Below are 17,475 nucleotides of genomic sequence, written 5' to 3'. Positions count from 1 at the left end.
GAACCTTTAAAAGCTAGGTTTTGTGGACCTTATCAGATTGAAAGGAAATTAAGTGAGGTGAATTATGTGGTTAAAAACACCAGAAAGAAGGAAGACTCACCGAGTGTGTCATGTGAATATGCTTAAAAGGTACTTTGAAAGGGAAGGAGAGAAAAAGGAGGAGGTTTTAATGATTCTAACTCAAAGTGACGAACCAAATCCAGATGACTGTGAATTTGACATACCTCAAATTACATTGGAAAACGAGGATGTTCTTAAAAATTGGGATAAATTGTTGAGTTATCTTCCAGAGGAAAAACGAACTGACCTGAAAGAGTTATTGATATCACATGGGCAAATTTGTGGAGATAAATTGGGAAGTACTAAAATGGCTATACTTGATGTAGATGTGGGAAATGCTGTTCCAATCAAACAACATCCATATAGACTTAACCCTTTAAAATTGGCACAGGTTAACAAAGAGATTGAGAGTATGCTTAAAAATGGCATAATTGAAGTGGGTTGCAGCCAATGGAGCTCACCCCATAGTGATGTTACCTAAACCAGACGGTACCCAATGGTTGTGTGTGGACTATAAAAAGGTTAATGCAGTTACAAGAACAGACTCTTATCCAATCCCACGTTTGAAGGATTGCATTGAGAATGTGGGACAGTCCGCTTTTATTTCCAAATTGGATTTACTTAAACGTAACTGGCAGGTACCTTTATCTGAATGGGCGAAGGAGATTTCAGCTTTTCTGACTCCAGATGGTATATACCAATTCAAAGTTATGCCATTTGGCATGAAAAACACCGCAGCCACATTTCAGCGGTTAACTAACACAGACGTTTCAGGATTACCCAATTGTGCAGTATACATCAACGATCTGGTAATTTTCAGCCAGACATGGACAGAACATTTGAAACATCTGATGGAGTTATTCGATCAACTTCAGGAGGTGGGTTTGGTGATAACCCTAGCCAAAAGTGAATTTGGAAAAGCCCAAGTCACTTTCCTTGAGTTTCCGATACCGTCGAGTCAAAGGGAAATAATGCAATTTCTTGGCATGAGTGGATTTGATCGAACGTTTGTGCAAAAGTTTTGTCGTGTGATTGCTCCACTGATGGACTTGCTTAAGAAACGTCGAGAATTTCAATGGACAGCGGACTTTCGACAGGCATTTGACTGCCTGAAAGCTGTGATAACCAATGCTCCTGTGTTGGAGAATTGCAAGGGACTCTGTGATCAGATTGAACTAAAGTATCTGACTTTAAAGAGAAGTGCCGAGGCATAGAGAAATGGACAGATCGTGCAGAGACCTTGTTCAAAGAGGCTGTCAATCGAGAAGGAATTTCAGTTGGAGGAAGAAGAACAAAAAAAAAATTATTATACCTTTGCGTGTGTTGTTTTTTTTGCAACGATAAAGTATATTTACTGTGTGCATTTCTTATAGGATGGTGAAAAGGTGAAAAATGAAACCATCTTGAAGTTGATGGGTTTTTTTTCTTGGGGGGAGATGTCATGAGAATGTCGCTTTAAGAAATGTTTGGCTGCTCATGTTACTTCAGTGATGTCAGAGTGTGGGTGGAGCTGAGCTCTGGTTCTGCTTTTTAGTTTCACTTTGAGAAAATCTTGGGTATGTCTGTCTTTTTAGTTTCGTTTTCAGAGTTGGATAGCTGCAGTCACAGCCGGACGGTGTATGAATCTCTCTCTAATCTAAAGACTGTAAATCGATCCTGGTGATTTAAAACTAAGAACAGTAATGACTTTAACCTGATGTGCTCCTGTTTAAAGGTTTGTGAAGTCTTTTGGGTGTAAAAGGGCAGCATACAGGTTACTTAGTGTTGTATTCTTTGGGGGTTATCTTTGAATTAATAGTTGCTAAGATATTCACTGTTTTAAAAAGGTTAACTTGAGTTCATAGAATAAACATTGTTTTGTTTTTAAAAATACTTTTCCATTTCTGCTGTACCACACCTGTAGAGTGGGCCGTGTGCTCCCCATACCACAATCTATTAAAAGTTGTGGGTCAGGTGAACTCCATGATACACTTTGGGGTTCTCTAAACTCTGACCCATAACAGTTCCAATGACCCTTCTGTTATCCAAGTTCTGTTAGTGCTGAGACATAATACACACGCACACACTTGGCCTGAGTTCTATTGTCCCATCAAGACATGAACTTGTGAATTGAAATAAACAAGCGACCCCTGTTTAACCTGGGTGATTTAATCAAGATCCATTGTCCTCTGAAACACTCATGTCTGATTAGCCAATTATGGAGTCTGATGGGCTCTTTGTTTATCATTCTTCTAGTAACAAAGTTGATCTCTACTGTCTAAAAATTAGCGACATATTCATAGCATGGCCTTTTTGTTCTTTTGTGTTAACGTGCTAAATACTGTAATTGGGTGATCATAAAGTTCCATTTAGTGCTAACTTGAGCGGTCTGGCCAGCAGCCAATATCCATTCCGGCCAGGGCCTTATTTAGTAGTTCCTGATTTTGGCCTATATGTCTTTTTCCCTCTGCTGGCCTGTTCCCTGTACCACACCAACCATTGTGGCCCAAATCAAACATGAATGTCACTCCCTCAAATATTACCGTGTGTCAAATATTACCGTGTAATAGTCTATCTATGACATCGGACTCTCCCTTTCATAAAATGAAAATAAAGCTGCATTTCTCATCTCCTTTGCTAACGAATCATCGTAATTTATTTGTAACTCTTATGACAATTCTGATTTTGTTTTTGCTAACTTAACCCACATTGAGAAATATTAGTTGGTTATACTCTCGTCTTTCCAATTGCAGCCAAACATTTCAAAAAATTGGTCTCAAAAATTTGACTTTTCATGAATATATATATATATATACAGGAAAATGCAAGCTATTGTTGAGAGTCTTTGCAACTAGCTGGTCAGGTACAGATTTTCATTTTTTTTATAGTTAGAGGATCAAAAATGAAATCCGTATTCTCTCATCAATGAGAGAAAAGTTCACTTACGAAGTTGAAGCAATAATGTCTGGTCCAAAGTCATCTCTGTTCTAAAGTTAAAGAATGCAATGGTATATATACAAACATGTCATTACTCTTGTTACCTTGTCATCAAATAGTTCAAACTTCTATGGAGCAGTTGCTGATGAAGATTCTGATTACGCATATCTGTTTGGATTTATAGAGTTTCCAGGTTATGTGTTATATGTCACAAAATAGAGAACATGGAGGGAAAGTGTACTTAAAAGCAGGAGATGAGGCGCTGCATTACTGAGTGAAAGTGTACTTAAAGACAGGAGATGAAAAGCTAAATTACTTCCCTCCATACTGCTAAAAAAAGAAATAGAATTATGGGCAGGAAAAACAGTGCTAAGAATGGGTCATAAACCTGCCTTATGCCAAGCTGAAGCTGCCCCTATCTTCACTAATATCTTGTACTGTCCTCTTTTGCTAAACACTTGTTTCTTCACTATTCCCACCTAACAAATGGTATTTCTTTTTTACAGCATTTTGATCGCGGAGATGTTGTGGTGATGGTAAACTTAGCAGTGGTAATTTTTTTTTCAGACTGAATTACTATCCCTCTTTGTCATCAGTGCACCAATATGAAAGGCTTATTTTCCTTCTCTGTTTAGCGTTCATTCTGCTGCTTGATATTCATTACCTTTTTTTCTTAGTAAAGTTATTTAAAATGCATCTGTCCTGAGTGTTAATTGTTGTCCATTAGGAAGTAAATGCTGAGAAGAGACTGTTGTTTGTGTTTTTTTAAAATTCAAATCCAACCAATATCAACTTCTCGTATTGCCCAAGAGCTGATTTTACCCATTTGCTGGGCACTTGCACTTGCTACTGCAAATAAATAAATATAAAACCATTCACGAGTGCTACTAATAATTGTATGAGAAATATTATGTTAATCTGTACAGCAACCTAGTCTGAGTCCCTTCACAACACACCCAAATACGTTATACAAGTCAATGACTTCTATAACATACCATATTTTGTTGTATTCGTCTTGTACAGATTAAATCTGCACCCCTTTGTCTAATATGCTATTTTGTGAATTGGCTTGCACCTAAATCATTAAAGCTAATTAAAATGTGCTTATAAATTGCTTGGTCAATCCTGCAAATCAAATTACATAATTTTGCTGTCTAGAAATTAGCTTATATTTCTCTAAAATGGATGAGCGTCTAAGGTAAGTAATCTGTTCCATCACAGCTCAGCAAACAGCTGTTGAGTGTGTACTTTTGACTTAGACATGTGGTAGTAAAGTGCTAGGCTGTCCCATTTGCTTTGTTTGGCTTGTTGAGTGGATAAAAGATTTGTATGACTCGTAAATATAGTTGGATTAGTACTGTTGAAAGTTTAATTTTCTTTGCAAAAAGTCCTTTTCACAGCTTAGACTCAGTGTGTTTGGCCTAAAATCTGAAAGTATTTCAATGATGGTGAACAAATTGCTGTTCTTAATTGACTACCATGACTTGTATTCAATTATAATTTTGATAAATGCTAATTTTTGGATCACTGGGTTAATACTCTGTCAAGTTTGACCATAAAAACCTGCATGCAGAGAAAGGTAGTACTTTCTAAGCCCAACCTTATCAAATGTGTAAAAAGTGAAGCCTCTGGTGGTGGAATTGGTAATAGCTAATCACCAGATTTCTTTACATACTTCATCCAATGTTTGGATTAAAAACGTGTTTTAAAACTACTTAATTAGATCGAGTAAAATGTTATAATATTTTGTGCACTTACTCTTCTACTTGATCGTTGAATGGTGGCAGATAAAGGTCTGTTCCCTCTCCCGATTCCCCCTGGGAAAATGAAGTCTTGTAAATTTCAGTTTAAAGGATTGTTAATTACACTGATTCCAACACTATGAGGGCCCACTTCAAAGTCTGAATTTATTACTGAATAAATTTATTACGTTCATAAAAAGAACGGAACCGTACTCATTAACTGCTTCAATGATTTGTTCTATGAATACATTCAACTCTGTGGGTCAGCAAATGTATCCATGCAAACCTAAAACTCCATTAAATTTCTGTTGAGTTCGAACCTGCCTTGGGTGATTTCCCAACCTCCACCCCCACTTTGTTGTGCAAAATATTTGGAACTAATTGCAAGTGAGCACCCTAAAAGGCTTCACTGTCATTTACAGTTTGATATCTTTATCGGTGGTATTCAGGAATCTCATAGTTTGCACATAACAATATTTAGTCTATTGTGTTATCACAATGCTCATTTTTCATTCATCTGCCAAGGATCTTTTAAATTGCCTCTAGTTTATTATATTAACCTGTTCTGTCGAAAGCTATTCAATCTATTGTGGAACCACGTGCATGAGCATGCACGCGTGGACACGAGCGAGCATGCAAACGCACACAAGCATGCATTTGTGAATGCACACACCCACCCAAGCTCCTCCATGTTATACAAAATCTTCACAAGACTTCAACATGTGATTGCCAAGTATTTTTGTTCCATCTTCCTTTCCCCCTTCCTTCCTCTGCCATCATTTAAAAAAGGAAAACTTAAAAATTATATCAATTAAAAGATGTCCAGTTTGGAAAAAAATCTAAATAAATTATTGGCTAATGCATCAGCTAAATCCATAAGAAAAATAAATGCAAATATTTTCCCCCCGTCCTTGTTTAAGAAGTTAAATCTAGCTGTATAATAATGTAGCATTTTAAATTATTACATTTTTGAAATATTAACCCATTCAGTGCATTTGCAACTTCTGTTTTCAGCATGGTAAATGATGACATGATAAAATAGATTCTTCACATTGTTTCAATTTGAGCAATTTCAATTTCAGTTTGCAGATATTACACCTGCACAATATCTAATTTTCACTTTTACATAAGAAAAACGTGTGATGAGTGCTGATAAAACTCTAAGCTGTGAGAATGGCTTCTGTTTGGTTCACTGTAGCTTTCTGGCCTCTGCACTCTCAGGCAAGATCTTTACCCACCAGACCCTCTGAGCGAATAATTATAATTGAATGCTGTTATACTTGCTACAACTATCTTGTTTTCCTGTTTTAGGAAGGACGGATCCAATTCCTATTATCGTCAAGTATGATGTCATGGGTATGGGCCGCATGGAAATGGAGGTAGGATTGCAAGACTTGAAATAACAGCAAACATTCTGCATTATGTTTTCTATGAGAATTTGGAAGCTAATGTTCCGCCGCCACCCCCCCCCCCCCCCCCCTCCTTCCTCCTCCTAATCCTCGCCTTCAATCATGCATGTTATTTTTTTTCCCCCTTTCAGGATTCACTGATCAATTTATCAAACAAGCACAGTCCTGGTAAAATGATAACCATAGTTGGGATCGAGTAACAAATAGCTTCTGATTATATATTTTTTATTTATTTATTTTTTAAATATAAATTTAGCATACCCAATTCATTTTTTCAAATTAAGGGCAATTTACGTGGCCAATCCACCTACCCTGCACATCTTTGGGTTGTGGGGGCGAAACCCACGCAAGCACGGGGAGAATGTGCAAACTCCACACGGACAGTGACCCAGCGCTGTGATCGAACCTTGGACCTCGGCGCCGTGAGGCAGCAGGGCTAACCACTGCGCCACCGTGCTGCCCATATCTTCTGATTATATATGGAGCCTGACTCCTGAATATTAAGAGCAACAAAGATATAATGCAGCGTAAGTTTGTGCCCTATAGGTAATCCCACCACCACCAGTAAACAAACCAGAGGGTACAAATTTTGCTTAAACAGCATTGTGCAATATTGTTAATTTGACTGGAAAATATCCTAGTAGTTATTTATAATATTATGGTAAAAAATAATACTGATTTGGGTGAGTACCTCAGCCCTCATTAACATGTTTTGCACATTGCACCATGCGGACACTGACAGTAAATTAATATTTGGGAGAAAGAGTCAATATTTGAAAGCATGATACACTGCACAAGATCATTTAGTATAAGAAGTAGAAGACTTTCTCCTGCTTGGATGTTTGATATTCAATCTAATTATTTCAAACAAGGGATATAATTGAATTATATTTTATCAGTAATCTCACAGGGTAGAAAGATCAAATGACCCCAGAGCAACAAAGTATGATGATTGCACAACATAGGTCTTCTCTGTTGGTGAGAAACGCCGGAGTCCTTAGGGGTCCCTGTGTGACACAACTTGTCCAGATGATAAAGACTGAATAGTTCACAATTTTATCTGTTTTCTTGATCAGCAAGTCTGAAGACCTTGCTGCTTCTCACTACAATATAGTTTAAATATCTACTATGTAACACAAATTGTATCAGGGTATTTTGAAACTCAAAAAACTCACAAGGGTTGGGATTCTCTGGTGCCCCAGCCTGTGTTTCTCAGCGGCATACCGTTTGCTGGTGGCAGGATTCTACCTTCCCGCCACTTGTCAATGGAATTTCCTATTGAAGCCACCCCACACCGCCGGGTAACCCACTGGCGGGGGTGTGCGCTGCCAGGGGGAAAAATGAATCCCAACAACCGCAGAATTCTGACCCAGATAGAGTGGGCTAATAGATGAGTAGAAAAAAATGATAAGATTGAAGTCAGTGGAAAAGAATTTTGAGAATCATGTGCAGTGTAAAACAGGTTAGTGTTTCATTATGAGTTCCTTACGCACTGATGTCTGAGCAGTTTCACCCCACAAAGCCTGCTTAGTAAAAATCTACCAGCAACAAAATAAACAAAACTCCAGGAATGATACACCTCTCTAGTGCAAGATAATCATGGATGACAAAGGCCATCTAGCCCAGCTCATTGCATCCATCAAAATTACTTACAAACATCCGTATTAGGAGCAGGAGGAGGCCATTTAGCATTTGAGCCTGCTTGCTATTTGATAACCATAAGACATAGGAGCAGAATTAGGCCACTCGGCCCATCGTGGCTGATATTTTTTTAATCCCCATTCTCCTGTCTTCTCCCATAACCCCATATCCCCTTATTGATTGTTCCACAGATTCACCACCCTCCGGCTGAAGCAATTCCTCCTCATCTCTGTTTTAAAGGATCGTCCCTTTAGTCTGAGATTGTGTCCTCTGCTTCTAGTTTTTCCTACAAGTGGAAACATCCTCTCCACGTCCACTCTATCCAGGCCTCACAGTATCCTGTAAGTTTCAATAAGATCCCCCCTCATCCTTCTCAACTCCCAACGAGTACAGACCCAGAGTCCTCAACAGTTCCTCATACGACAAGTTCTTCATTCCAGGGATCATTCTTGTGAACCTCCTCTGGACCCTTCCCAAGGCCAACAGATCCCTTAGATACAGGCCCAAAACTGCTCACAATACTCCAAATGGGGTCTGACCAGAGCCTTATATAGCCTCAGAAGTACATCCCTGGTCTTGTATTCTAGCCCTCTCGACATGAATGCTGACATTGCATTTACCTTCCTAACTGCCGACTGAACCTGCATGTTAACCTTAAGAGAATCGTAAACAAGGACTCCCAAGTCTGTTTGTGCTTCTGATTTCCTAAGCACCTTGCCATTTAGAAAATATTCTATGCCTCCATTTCTCCTTCCAAAGTACATACCTCACACTTTTCCACATTGTATTCCATCTGCCACTTCTTTGCCCACTCTCCTAGCCTGTCCACGTCCTTCTGTAGCCACCTGCTTCCTCAATACTACCTGTCCCTCTACAGATCTTTGTATCATCTGCAAACTTAGCAACAGTGCCTTCAGTTCCTTCTTCCAGATCATTAATATATATTGTAAAAAGTTGTGGTCCCCTAATGCACACCACTAGTCACCGGCTGCCATCCTGAAAATGACCCCTTTATCCCCACTCTCTGCCTTCTGCCAGTCAGCCAATCCTCTATCCATGCCAGGATCTTACCCTTAACACCATGTGCTCTTAACTTATTTAACAGTCTCCTGAGTGGCACCTTGTCAAAGGCCTTCTGGAAATCTAAATAAATCACGTCCACTGGCTCTCCTTTGTTTAACTTCCTTGTTACTTCCTCAAAGAACTCTAACAGATTTGTCAGACATGACCTCCCCTTGACGAAGCTGTGCTGACTCAGTCCAATTTTACCATGCACTTCCAAGTACTCCGCGATCCCATCTTTAATAATGGACTCTAAAATCTTACCAATGACCGAAGTCAGGCTAACCGGCCTTTAATTTCCCGTCTTCTGCCACCCTCCCTTCTTAAACAGGGGCTAGCCACTTTCCAGTCCTCTGGCACCCTTCCTGCCTCCAGTGATTCCTGAAAGATCACCACCAATGCCTCCACAATCTCCACAGCTATCTCTTTTAGAACCCTGGGGCGCAGTCAATCCGGTCCAGGTGATCTATCCACCTTCAAACCTTTCAGTTTCCCCTGAACCTTCTCCTTCGTAATGGTCACTGCACTCACCTCTGCCCCCTGCTCCTCCTGGAGCTCTGGCATCGCACTGGTGTCTTCCACCGTGAAGACTGATGCAAAGTAACAATTCAGTTCGTCTGCCATTTCTTTGTTTCCAATTATTACTTCTCCAGCCACATTTTGCAGTGGTCAATGTCTATTTTTGCCTCTCCCTTACCTTTTATACATTGAAAAAGCTCTTCCTATCTTCCTTTATATTACTAGCTAGCTTGCACTCATACTTCATCTTCTCCCCCCTTATTGCTTTTTTAGTTGTCCTCTGCTCACTTTTAATGGCTTCCCAATCCTCTGGCTTCCCACTAATTCTCACCACTTTGTCTGCTTTTTCTTTAGCTTTTATGCTATCCTTGACTTCCCTCGTCAGCCATGGATGCCTTGTCCTCCCCTTAGCATGTTTCCTCCTCTTTGGGATGAATTTCTGTGCCTCCCGAATAACCCCCCCAAAACCCCTGCCATTGCTGTTCCACTGTCTTCCCTGCTAGGCTCCTTTTCCAATCAACTCTGGCCAGCTCCTCCCTCATGTCTTTGTAGTTTCCCTTATTTAATTGTAATACCGTTACATTTGATTGCAGCTTCTCCCTCTCAAACTGCAGGGTAAACTCTATCATATTGTGGTCACTGCTCCTTAAGGGTTCCTTCACCTCAAATTCCCTAATCAAGTCTGTCTCGTTACACACTACCAAATCCAGAATTGCCTGTTCCCTAGTACGCTCTGTCACAAGTTGCCCCAAAAAGCCATCTCTTAAATATTCCACAAATTCCTTTTCTTGGAATAACATTGCCTACATTATACCAGTGGCTGCAACTCAAAAGTATCTAATTGACTGTAAAGCAATTTTGGACATCATCAGAGGTGCTGTCTAAATGTAGGCTTTGTCTTTCTTTCATTGCCCCTGCATTCCATAAGCAGAGTGACTAGCAATGGTAAAATTGAAGGCCAAAACTGATTTTCTAAGGATAATTAACCGCAGAGCAATCAACTGATGTTAAGAAAGTGACTGCAAAGAAATCGCAACATTTACAAAACAATTCAACTATTAGCCAGTACAATTTTCCAAACTGTTTGAGCCACGGAACCCCTAGTGTCCTCTCAATAGCATTGGGGAACCCCAAGCATTCTCATAATGTCGATGCCCTATTTTTTTTGCTGCAAAATAGGTGCAAACACAATGTAAATCAGTCTTTTCTCGCTATACCTATGCATATCTTAGGAAGAGGCACAAATACATTCACCAGTAACCCCCCCCACTGCACATTAACTCCTGGCCAAGCCACTCTACAATGGCGCTTTAACGTTAATACCTGGAAGTAGTTGCCACTTTAGGAGTAGGTAATCTGATAGCTATTAAAAAATTCTCTAAATAAAAAAATACTGAAAAAAATACTTAAGTCTGCCCATTTGACATTTTTAATGGGAGGCATGATGCTGGAAAGCTGATTCTCAATCAGACACATGCACCTCTCCCTCACACATGCACACTCACTGTGCTCCTTCACACACACACACACACTCATTTCCCTCACATTCACACACAAAAAACTCTTACTCATCCCCCTCCCTCTCAAACACTCGCTAATTCACACACTCACCCCCTCTCTCACATACACACTTACCAGCTCTATCGCTCACACACTCACCCACCCCTTCTCTAGTACATGATCACCCACACCCTCCCTTGCAGTCGCAAGTGCTTGCCTCCCTCGCAGTCGTAAGTGCTCGCCTCCCTCGCATTCGCAAGCGCTCGCCTCCCTCGCAGTCGCAAGCGCACGCCTCCCTCGCAGTCGCAAGCGCACGCGCGCTCGTCCCTCTCGCTGCCGCATGCGTTGGTCCCCCTCGCTGCCGCAGGCGATCGCTGCCACCGCGCTCGCCCCCCTCGCTGCCACACGCATTCGCCCCCCCTCGCTGCCGCACGCGCTCGGCCCCCCTCGCTGCCGCACGCGCTCGGCCCCCCTCGCTGCCGCACGCGCTCGGCCCCCCTCGCTGCCGCACGCGCTCGGCCCCCCTCGCTGCCGCACGCGCTCGGCCCCCCTCGCTGCCGCACGCGCTCGGCCCCCCTCGCTGCCGCACGCGCTCGGCCCCCCTCGCTGCCGCACGCGCTCGGCCCCCCTCTCTGCCGCACGCATTTGCCCCGCTCGCTGTCGCACGCGCTCGGCCCCCCTCGCTGTCGCACGCGCTCGGCCCCCCTCGCTGTCGCACGCGCTCGGCCCCCCTCGCTGCCGCACGCGCTCGGCCCCCCTCGCTTTCGCACGCGCTCGGCCCCCCTCGCTGCCGCACGCGCTCGGCCCCCCTCGCTGCCGCACGCGCTCGGCCCCCCTCGCTGCCGCACGCGCTCGGCCCCCCTCGCTGCCGCACGCGCTCGGCCCCCCTCGCTGCCGCACGCGCTCGGCCCCCCCTCGCTGCCGCACGCGCTCGGCCCCCCCTCGCTGCCGCACGCGCTCGGCCCCCCTCGCTGCCGCACGCGCTCGGCCCCCCTCGCTGCCGCACGCGCTCGGCCCCCCTCGCTGCCGCACGCGCTCGGCCCCCCTCGATGCCCCTCGCAGCTGTAAGCATGCGACCCCCTCGCGTTTGCTTGCGCCCGTCCCCCTTGCTGTCGCACGTGCTCACCCCCTTCGCTGTCGCATGCGCTCACCCCCTTCGCTGTCGCATGCGCTCACCCCATTCGCTGTCGCACGCGTTCAACCCCCTTGCTGTCGCACGTGTTCACCCCCCTTGCTGTCGCATGTGTTCACCCCCCTTGCAATCAAACGCGCTTGCCCTCTCGCAGCCACACGTCGCTTGCCACCTCGCAGTCGTCTGGCGCTCGCCGACTCGCTGCCGCACGCGCTGGCTCCCCTCGCTGCCGCATGCGATCGCTGCCACCGCGCTCGCCCCCCTCGCTTCTGCACGCATTCGCCCCGCTCGCTGTCGCACGCGCTCGGCCCCCCTCGCTGCCGCACGCGCTCGGGCTCCCTCGCTGCCGCACGCGCTCGACCCCCCTCGCTGCCGCAGGCGCTCGGCCCCCTTCGCTGCCGCAGGCGCTCGGCCCCCCTCGCTGCCGCACGCGCTCGGCCCCCCTCCCTGACGCAGGCGCTCGGCCCCCCTCGCTCCCGCACGCGCTCTGCCCCCCTCGCTGCCGCACGCCCTCGGCCCCCCTCGCTGCCGCACGCCTTCGGCCCCCCTTGCTGCCGCACGCCTTCGGCCCCCCTTGCTGCCGCACGCCTTCGGCCCCCCTTGCTGCCGCACGCCTTCGGCCCCCCTTGCTGCCGCACGCCCTCGGCCCCCCTTGCTGCCGCACGCGCTCGGCCCCCCTCGTTGCCGCACGCGCTCGGCCCCCCTCGCTACCGCACACGGTCGGACCCCCTCGCTGCCGCACGCGCTCGGCCCCCCTCCCTGCCGCACACGTTCGGCCCCCCTCGCATGCAGCAAGCCCTCGGCCCCCATCTCTGCCGCATGCCCTCGGCCCCCCTCGCTGCCGCACGCCCTCGGCCCCCCTCGCTGCCGCAAGCCCTCGGCCCCCCTCGCTGCCGCACGCCCTCGGCCCCCCTCGCTGCCGCACGCCTTCGGCCCCCCTCGCTGCCGCACGCCTTCGGCCCCCCTCGCTGCCGCACGCCTTCGGCCCCCCTCGCTGCCGCACGCCCTCGGCTTCCCTCGCTGCCGCACGCCCTCGTCCACCCTCGCTGCCGCACGCCCTCGTCCCCCCTCGCTGCCGCACCCACTTGCCTCCCTCGCTGCCGCACGCGCTCGGCCCTCCTCCCTGCCGCACGCGTTCGGCCCGCCTCACTGCCGCACGCGCTCGGCGCCCCTCGCTGCCGTAGGCGCTCTGCCCCCATCGCATGCAGACGCGCTCGCACCCCTTGCAGAACGCGCTCGCCCCTCTCGCTGCCGCACGCGATCGCTGCTGCCGCGCTCGCCTACCTCGCTGCCGCACACGCTCGCCCCCCTCGCTGACGCATGTGCTCGGCCCCCCTCGCATGCAGCACGCGCTCGCACCCCTCGCTGCAGAACGCGCTCGCACCCCTCGCTGCTGCATGCGGTCGCTGCTGCGCGCTCGCCTTCCTCGCTGGCGCACACGCTCGTCTCCCTCGCTGCCGCACCCGCTCGGCCCCCCTCGCTGCCGCACACGGTCGCTGCCGCCGCGCCCGCCCCCCTCGCTGCCGCACGCGCTCGGCCCCCCTCGCTGCCGCACGCGCTCGGCCCCCCTCGCTGCCGCACGCGCTCGGCCCCCCTCGCTGCCGCACGCGCTCGGCCCCCCTCGCTGCCGCACGCGCTCGGCCCCCCTCGCTGCCGCACGCGCTCGGCCCCCCTCGCTGCCGCACGCGCTCGGCCCCCCTCGCTGCCGCACGCGCTCGGCCCCCCTCGCTGCCGCACGCGCTCGGCCCCCCTCGCTGCCGCACGCGCTCGGCCCCCCTCGCTGCCGCACGCGCTCGGCCCCCCTCGCTGCCGCACGCGCTCGGCCCCCCTCGCTGCCGCACGCGCTCGGCCCCCCTCGCTGCCGCACGCGCTCGGCCCCCCTCGCTGCCGCACGCGCTCGGCCCCCCTCGCTGCCGCACGCGCTCGGCCCCCCTCGCTGCCGCACGCGCTCGGCCCCCCTCGCTGCCGCACGCGCTCGGCCCCCCTCGCTGCCGCACGCGCTCGGCCCCCCTCGCTGCCGCACGCGCTCGGCCCCCCTCGCTGCCGCACGCGCTCGGCCCCCCTCGCTGCCGCACGCGCTCGGCCCCCCTCGCTGCCGCACGCGCTCGGCCCCCCTCGCTGCCGCACGCGCTCGGCCCCCCTCGCTGCCGCACGCGCTCGGCCCCCCTCGCTGCCGCACGCGCTCGGCCCCCCTCGCTGCCGCACGCGCTCGGCCCCCCTCGCTGCCGCACGCGCTCGGCCCCCCTCGCTGCCGCACGCGCTCGGCCCCCCTCGCTGCCGCACGCGCTCGGCCCCCCTCGCTGCCGCACGCGCTCGGCCCCCCTCGCTGCCGCACGCGCTCGGCCCCCCTCGCTGCCGCACGCGCCTCGGCACCCCTCGCTGCCGCACGCGCCTCGGCCCCCCTCGCTGCCGCACGCGCTCGGCCCCCCTCGCTGCCGCACGCGCTCGGCCCCCCTCGCTGCAGCACGCGCTCGCACCCCTCGCTGCCGCACGCGGTCGCTGCCGCAGCGCTCGCCCCCCTCGCTGCCGCACGCGCTCGCCCCATTCGCTGTCGCACGCGCTCGCCGCCCTCGCTGCTGCCGCGTTCGCCTCCCTCGCTGCCGCACCCGCTCACCCCCCTCGTTGACGTACGCGCTCGGCCCCCCTCGCTGGCGCACGCGCTCGGCCCCCCTCGCTGGCGCACGCGCTCGGCCCCCCTCGCTGCCGCACGCGCTCGGCCCCCCTCGCTGCCGCACGCGCTCGGCCCCCCTCGCTGTCGCACGCGCTCGCCGCCCTCGCTGCTGCCGCGTTCGCCTCCCTCGCTGCCGCACCCGCTCACCCCCCTCGTTGACGTACGCGCTCGGCCCCCCTCGCTGGCGCACGCGCTCGGCCTCCCTCGCTGCCGCACGCGCTCGGCCCCCCTCGCTGCCGCACGCCCTCGGCCCGCTGCCGCACGCGCTCGGCCCCCCTCGCTGACGCACGCGCTCGGCCCCCCCCGCTGCCGCACGCGCTCGGCCCCCCCCCGCTGCCGCACGCGCTCGGCCCCCCTCGCTGCCGCACGTCCTCGGCCCCCCCCCGCTGCTGCCGCGTTCTCCTCCCTCGCTGCCGCACCCGCTCACCCCCCTCGTTGACGTACGCGCTCGGCCCCCCTCGCTGGCGCACGCGCTCGGCCTCCCTCGCTGCCGCACACGCTCGGCCCCCCTCGCTGCCGCACACCCTCAGCCCCCCTCGCTGCCGCACGCGCTCGGCCCCCCTTGCTGCCGCACGCGCTCGGCCCCCCTCGCTGCCGCACACGCTCGGACTCCCTCGCTGCCGCACGCGCTCGGCCCCCCTCCCTGCCACAGGCTCTCGGCCCCCCTCGATGCCGCACACGCTCGGCCCCCCTCGATGCCGCACGTTCTCAGCCCCCCCCCGCTGCTGCCGCGTTCGCCTCCCTCGCTGCCGCACCCGCTCACCCCCCTCGTTGACGTACGCGCTCGGCCCCCCTCGCTGGCGCACGCGCTCGGCCTCCCTCGCTGCCGCACACGCTCGGCCCCCCTCGCTGCCGCACACCCTCGGCCCCCCTCGCTGCCGCACGCGCTCGGCCCCCCTTGCTGTCGCACGCCCTCGGCCCCCCTTGTTGCCGCACGTCCTCGGCCCTCCTCGCTGCCGCACATCCTCAGCCCTCCTCGCTCGCCCCCTCGCTGCTGCACGCGCTCGCCGCGCACGCTGCCGCACCCACTTGCCTCCCTCGCTGCCGCACGCGCTCGGCCCTCCTCCCTGCCGCACGCGTTCGGCCCGCCTCACTGCCGCACGCGCTCGGCGCCCCTCGCTGCCGTAGGCGCTCGGCCCCCATCGCATGCAGCACGCGCTCGCACCCCTCGCTGCCGCCGCGCACGCCTACCTCGCTGCCGCACACGCTCGCCCCCCTCGCTGACGCATGTGCTCGGCCCCCCTCGCATGCAGCACGCGCTCGCACCCCTCGCTGCAGAACGCGCTTGCCCCTCTCGCTGGCGCATGCACTGGCCCCGCTCGCTGTCGCACACGCTCACACCCCTCGCTGCTGCATGCGGTCGCTGCTGCCGCACTCGCCTTCCTCGCTGGCGCACACGCTCGTCTCCCTCGCTGCCGCACCCGCTCGGCCCCCCTCGCAGCCGCACGCGCTCGGCCCCCCTCGCAGCCGCACACGGTCGCTGCCGCCGCGCTCGCCCCCCTCGCTGCCGCACGCGCTCGCCCCACTCGCTGTCGCACGCGCTTGCCGCCCTCGCTGCTGCCGCGCTCGCCTCCCTCGCTGCCGCACCCGCTCACCCCCCTCCCTGCCGCACGCCCTCGGCCCCCCTCGCTGCCGCACGCCCTCGGCCCCCCTCTCTGCCGCACGCCCTCGGCCCCCCTCGCTGCCGCACGCCCTCGGCCCCCCTCGCTGCCGCACGCCCTCGGCCCCCCTCGCTGCCGCACGCCCTCGGCCCCCCTCGCTGCCGCACGCCCTCGGCCCCCCTCGCTGCCGCACGCCCTCGGCCCCCCTCGCTGCCGCACGCCCTCGGCCCCCCTCGCTGCCGCACGCCCTCGGCCCCCCTCGCTGCCGCACGCCCTCGGCCCCCCTCGCTGCCGCACGCCCTCGGCCCCCCTCGCTGCCGCACGCCCTCGGCCCCCCTCGCTGCCGCACGCCCTCGGCCCCCCTCGCTGCCGCACGCCCTTGGCCCCTCTCGCTGCTGCACCGGCTCACCCCCTTTTCCCCCCTTCTCCAGCTAGTCTCTCCTCCCCCTTCCCTTCTGCTAGTCTCCTGCTGGCTCCTGTCTCACCTATGATCTTTGCTATTGCCCGCTGTCGTTCCTGCCCAGTAACAGCGAGATCGAATATATCAAATTGGCCAATCAGACCAAGGACTCTCTGAGCACTGAATGTTGATACGCTGATTAGTCGGACTCCTGGTGGGCGCCAGCTTTCCAATCCCCATAGCGACCTTCATGGTAATCCTACTCCGCAATTTGGCAAATCCCGAGCTTGTTCATCGGACATGTTAAAATTTTGAGTATTATTCTTCATCAGAACCCCTCTAAGGAAGGATCCACACATGAAATGTTGCTCGTGCTTTCTCTCCACAGACTTGCAGCGACCTGCTGAATGTTTTAAACATTCATTTGTTTTGTCAGATTTCCACCATCTGCATTTTTTTCCCAGAATCACAGTCTTGTTATGTTGCACAAAGAGGCCATTTGGTCCACTGTGTCTGCACCGGCTTTCCGAATGAGCAATTCACTTAGTGCCATTCTCATGCTTTCTCCCTATAACTGAACATTCGTCCTTTTCTGATAAACTGTCTAATTCCCTCTTGAATGCTTCAATTAAACTTGCCTCCACCACCATCTCAGGCAGTGCATTCAGGCCTCAACCTTAACCATTCGCTGCTTGAATACGTTTTTTTAACAGATTGCTTTTGCTTCTTTTGCCACTTACTTTAAACCTGTGCCCTTTCATTCTTGATCCTTTCACGAGTGGGAACGTTGTTCCCCATCTACTCTATCCAGACACCTCATGA

The 17,475-nt window shown here is 52.8% G+C and overlaps 1 protein-coding gene across 6 annotated transcripts in view; it reads left to right on the top strand.

Moving 5' to 3' along the window:
• gpatch8 (G patch domain containing 8) overlaps positions 1–17,475 on the top strand; it is a 242,518-nt gene that overhangs the window by 93,901 nt on the left and 131,142 nt on the right. For 5 of the 6 annotated variants that reach the window (XM_072487048.1, XM_072487050.1, XM_072487049.1 and 2 more), the window contains one exon: positions 6,030–6,097. In XM_072487048.1, coding sequence (XP_072343149.1) covers positions 6,030–6,097 — 68 coding nt within the window. Of the gene's footprint in view, positions 1–3,482; positions 3,528–6,029; positions 6,098–17,475 lie in introns of all 6 variants that reach the window. The other variant, XM_072487053.1, reaches the window with a different exon arrangement.

The sequence above is a fragment of the Scyliorhinus torazame genome, chromosome 21, assembly GCF_047496885.1.
Source record: "Scyliorhinus torazame isolate Kashiwa2021f chromosome 21, sScyTor2.1, whole genome shotgun sequence".
NCBI classification, from domain to species: Eukaryota; Metazoa; Chordata; class Chondrichthyes; order Carcharhiniformes; family Scyliorhinidae; genus Scyliorhinus; species Scyliorhinus torazame.
This window is presented reverse-complemented; position numbering and strand designations above follow the sequence as displayed.